The sequence below is a fragment of the Etheostoma spectabile genome, chromosome 5 (genome assembly GCF_008692095.1).
Source record: "Etheostoma spectabile isolate EspeVRDwgs_2016 chromosome 5, UIUC_Espe_1.0, whole genome shotgun sequence".
NCBI lineage: Eukaryota > Metazoa > Chordata > Actinopteri > Perciformes > Percidae > Etheostoma > Etheostoma spectabile.
In genome coordinates, this window is record NC_045737.1 from 19,966,729 (window position 1) to 19,972,191 (window position 5,463).

Sequence of the window (5,463 nt, forward strand, 5' to 3'; positions counted from 1 at the left end):
ACATTATTAACAGAAACAATGTACACACACATCCATACTATTGCTGTGGGACAAAGTGAGACTAGCCTCCAATCAAATGTTATGTACATGTAGATATTATGTCTAGTGGATCCATACAAATAACAACATGGATGTTTTGGAACTTTTGATATTTATTGCCCCTCAACAGGCCGCAACTGGGCAAAATTAAATAATGCTTGTTAAGCACATTAGCTAAAATAAGTAACAAATATATACACTCTTTGTAGTGCAAATAACAAAAGTGGCCTGATGTTTAATGGCCTGACTGCTTATACTTTTGCGCTGATGTGTGCCTCGAGCCGGCGTGTGTGTGTGTGTGTGTGTGTGTGTGTGTGTGTGTGTGTGTGTGTGTGTGTGTGTGTGTGTGTGTGTGTGTGTGTGTGTGTGTGTGTGTGTGTGTGTCAATCGTTGTCTCGAGCACCACCCACTAACCAAGGGGAAAAAAAAGTATTTGCCTCTCGGCTCAGACATCAAGTGGGTCTGATGAAAAAAACAGCTTTAATTATAGTATGGCGCCGCTTTTTTTTGTCAGAAACGGTAACGGCGTTATTAAGATTAAGATGACTCGTTACTGAAAAAAGTATTGCCGTTAATAACGCCATTATTCATAACGCCGTTAGTCCCATCACTGGTTATGATGCTCGTCTAACTGTTAGCGTGACACGCCCTCATCCTCTGCTTCTGACTGGCTGGTAGTTTTTACCTAACTGCTCCGCATGTGCGACTCCCAACAAAGATGGAACAGAAGTGTGATGCCTCACTCGTTAGCTAAAACACAGAGCTCAACACACAGGGTCAAAAGAGCTGCAGTAATGTGCAGTACGACAAAACTATGGTGTTTTTTCAAAATTAAACCATGTAAACCTATTCTGGTACAACCTCTAAATACAATTACGAACCTGAAAATAATAACCATTATATGAGCACTTTAACAAACCTGGGTCTCCCTGTGTTTATGTGAATGCATTGCACTTTTTGTGCACCCATCTGTTCTAGGCTCCTTTGTACTGAACCATCTAATTATGTTCAAGTCTTTGTTTGTATGTGTTAGGAGATAACTTCCAAGTATTCCCAAAATAGCTCAGACCAGACGTGCCCCCACTTTTTAGTGTGCGTCGTTGGTGAGTGCCGTTGGTGAGTTCGTGCAGGTGGTGCAATGACAATGTGGAGTGTAAATATTTTTCTTGGAAGAATAAGATAATTAATCTTCCAAGAATCAAAGCCTGAAACAATGTGAATTATGCTTGTCACACACATGCACACACACACACACACACACACATGCTTTTGTGATGCTCTCATGATTCTCAGAATTCCTTACTGATGTCAGAGAGAGATGTCTCAGGGTTATTCTTGTCTGCTCAATCTGCGTTTGGCTAAAAGGCCGAGGTGTTTGTGTGAGCAGGCTGGAGAGGTATGGGATGCATCCACAGATGGGAATGCAAACGCAAAAACTCAGGCAGAGAGGCATCCATAAATAACTCTTTCACATAACACTGAGACACTTTATTGGTGATCAAATTCCATCCCTTTTCCAGAGTGAGATGAAAAGTGTTTTACTGACCTATAACAACAGCAGTGCAATAAATAAAACCGAACCGCACATATTTGAACATAATAGACATCATAACAATAGCTTAACATACCGGTACAAACACTCATACAGACTTTAGCAATAAATAATCATACTAAATAAATTACATTCTAACAAGTTCTAGACAGTGTTTTTTTACACAGCAACTAACGAAATAGTCTATTAACTTTGCTGCTTTCTGTCCTCAGACGCTTCGTCGCTTCGTCTTTCAGTCATGCAGCTGGCTGAGGAGAGATGGAGAGAAAACAAAAGTCAATAAGCATGTGAACGTAGAAACAACAAACATTTTTTGAGAAAGCGTAACTGTTTTCTAAGAAATAAAAAAGTGTCAAAACTGCTTAAAAGAAGTACACAGACAGGGCGTAAAATATATGGTTGTGTTGCCAGTCATTTTTATCTGTAGATAAAGATAGAGTGTTTGTGAACTTTTGGGTTGTTTTCTCAAAAATTATCAGAAAAAAGTAAAGCCATTTACTCAGATACCGTTTTTATCTTACAAATGAGTCAAATGGAATTATGTTGTATTTGTGGAAAAATTAACATTGTTATCAACTAACTTCCTGGTTCAACTTTGACCTACTGTACATTTTGGGTGTGTGCACTTTAGGTTTTAAAAATGAAATAACCTAGTTAAACTGTTGGCTCGTTTACAACCTGTCTAATTGTCTTACTGCTTCTTATGAGTGCCTGGCTTGCATATCTCAGGGTAGACAGTGAGTGACACACAGGCCATGGGGAGAATGCTGCACAGCTGCATTGTTTGTCTCAAGGCTAAAACTTCTGTGTAAACAGATGAAATCTGTTTGTGCGTGCATGCGTGTGTTACTCAGTGAGATATGACCACATGTCAGTGGAGTAATTAAACTGTTACGTCCGGATCATCACATGTACAGTGAGTGTGTCAGTACTGTCAATGTTTGGACACACGGGTGAATGTGTACAAGTGTGGTTTTACTTTACGCTGGTACGCAGTGCAGTGATGGGACAGGCTGAGACACCCCCCAGGCTAATCTAGACTAATTCCTCTAGTGGGGATTCCTCTTTGTGTGATGCAACTCGCTGTGTTCAATAACAACAACAGGCACACAGGCTCCTATGTCACTCTCTGAGCCCACTCTTTCCTGTTTGGCTTAAGGCTCACGTGAGCAGAGGCCAGACACCGCCCTCTGAGGACTTAGGCAAGGTGTTTGGAAGAATCTCTAAATTATTCAACACCAGAAATTTAGGACCGTCTGATTGCATGTCCTTCTCACAGTGTTACCATATGGCTTGCACAAATGGCATTAACACAGCATCAGCTTGGTGAATTGGTTTGAGTTTCCATTTGGAGTCCGAGCAACTGACTGCTACATTGACTGCCCCTTAGTTATTGAAGTTTTAAAGTTTGGGGGTCTTAACATATTCATAAATGGCAGTCAGAGTTTAAATGACGCAGTATGAATTATTGAGCTGTAAAGAAGTACTGTGAGAGTGACAGGTCAAAACATCAGTGAAACGTACCTCGTAACTTGATGCTTTCACACCACAACCTCGCCCATGGATTTTTGTAGCTTCTCCTGCTCCGTCCCAGATCCCAGATAGGATGCCAAGAAGTTTTTATGGGACCTGTAACTACAAAGGACATTCAGTATGAGTATAAGAGCTGAGTATAAAAGCTGTTTATAGTTCTCGTGATTATCAGATGATCACAGTAGAGGTAGGGCGTCAATTACATGGCTTTGATCTGAAAGTATTAAATTCAAGGCGTGTTGTTGGGATTTTGATGTATGTGTTTTTAAAAAAAATACATAACTACTGAGTTTCCAGCTGTTTTGAGCAGAAATTAAATTGGAGGTAGTTTCATTCTTACAGTAATATATTTTACTTTCTCTTCACCTCCCCACTTAACTTTTGACAATGGGCCATTGACAGTGAACTATTGACTTTGTCCCACATTACGACAAAAGCTGTGATTCAGTTACATATTGATAAGGAACTCTGATTATAGGTCATCAGTAAATGACTTGTTGCACAATTACAGTGAGAAATAGATGGCAGTTTAATATAAAGAATGAGTAACGCGCACATTCATCGATGTGACACAATTTACAATGAAATTAAAAGTCTACAATAAAAGTATGTATAAGACATGAAAGCTGTAGAACTCATTGAGTCTATCTTTTGAAGGTGGTGAGCAATACCTGTATAGTGTGGGCGTGTATGGGTGTGTTAATGTGCTTTTTGATGTGTCAGTGTGTTCGAATGCCAAGAAGTGTTTCTGGGCAGGATGTGTGGATTGTAATGTGTGTAATGTTGAGATTTGCTGGGGAGTTTGCCCTCAAGTGTTTGTGATGATCTTTATCTCTTAATCTCTCAATTCATTGAAATTGGCAAAACTACATGTCTACAAACATGCGTATCACTGCCACCTTTGTTAGCTTAAGCAGTGTTTAGACTTCCATTAGGGTACACAGGAAGTTAGAACCAGCATCTTTGAACTTGTCATTAAGGGGCTTGTATTAGTATCACCACAAGATCCCTCATTGGTTTCCCGCCTACAAACACTAATTTCCCAGAAAGCTATGCATGACCTTAGCCTTTTGCTCAGTTTTAAAATAAAAAAAATGTGTCAGCCTGTGTGTGCATGGCTATGCCACTTGCATACTCACTGAGCACAGGTCATGAGCAGTATGGCGGTGCAGCTGATGACCGACAGGACCACAGCGATAATCACTAAGACCGTCTGCACCAGCTCAGTGTTGTTGATCTGGGTTTTAATTGTCTCCAGAGACTGGATCCCACAGCGCTCTCCGTCATAACCCTTCATACATCTGCACAGGGAAGAGTTAACAGAACAAATTCATGAGCTAGTGAGGATATGTGACATCAGATACTGGTGCACACATACAAAATGCACGGATTCTAGTCAAAATGACGAAAAGCAACTTTACCTCTCATATTAAATGGCAAATTGAAAATATTAATTGAAACATGTAGTCATAGTCATGCATTTATTCTTGTTTTTCAGAAAGTTGTACAAAAGGAATATGAATCATTTGTTCTGATGATTATTTTTTAGGAGGGTTTTCCTTTCCTTGACTTGGCTTGCGCTAACCATGGAGGTCATGTTCACACACACACACACACACACACACACACACACACACACACACACACACACACACATAAAGTAAACTGATGCTGTCGGCCTACTCACATACACACTGGCTCCTGTAGCCCCTCCATGTGCTTGCAGTAACCGTGAATGCAGTAGCCCAGGTGGGTGGAGGTGCAGGGATCCTCTGTGGTGCTGAGAGTCGATGCATATACGTTGGTGAAGAAAGTGTGCTCGGGGTTGAGAGGAGTCGTGCTTTTGCTCTTGTGCTTGTTCCTTTTCTTGCCTTTGCCTTTACTCTTCTTCTTATCATCTTGGCTGGGATGTAACTCTGTAGCAGAAGAAACCGCAGGTGAAACACTAGCTGAGGTATCAGGCGTATCTCAGTTTCAACTTAGAGGAGTTTCTTGACTGATGATCCTGATAAAAGATGAGATTACAGGAATACAGGCTCACAGTCTTCAGTGTACTTTCATGTAATCAATGTTTACTTTTGTTAACAAAGACATGCATTTTTAAACAAAAGAGTTAGAAGTGAAGAAAATGATTATATAGTCATCAAAGCCACCCTATAACTGTAGTTGTCATTGACTATTTGTTTGTACTACTTATTTTTGGTAAATTTCAAGATTATTTTTTGGGGAATTTTTAGGTCTTTATTTGACCGGACAGCTGAAGACATGAAAGTGGAGAGAGCAGAGGCGTAGCACAAAATTGTGGGCCCTGTAGAAAGGCATTTTCTATGGGCCCCTCC

General features: G+C 40.4%; 1 protein-coding gene across 1 annotated transcript in view; it reads right to left on the reverse strand.

The window, feature by feature from the left end:
* Positions 1-1,499: 1,499 nt before the first annotated feature.
* Positions 1,500-5,463, reverse strand: part of areg (amphiregulin) — a 5,678-nt gene continuing 1,714 nt past the window's right edge. The window contains exons 3-6 of the mRNA XM_032514933.1: positions 4,812-5,040; positions 4,264-4,425; positions 3,116-3,226; positions 1,500-1,839 (exon numbers count right to left, since the gene is read on the reverse strand). Of these exons, the coding sequence (XP_032370824.1) occupies positions 3,133-3,226; positions 4,264-4,425; positions 4,812-5,040 (485 nt within the window). The 3' untranslated portion in view covers positions 1,500-1,839; positions 3,116-3,132. The remainder of the gene's footprint in view (positions 1,840-3,115; positions 3,227-4,263; positions 4,426-4,811; positions 5,041-5,463) is intronic.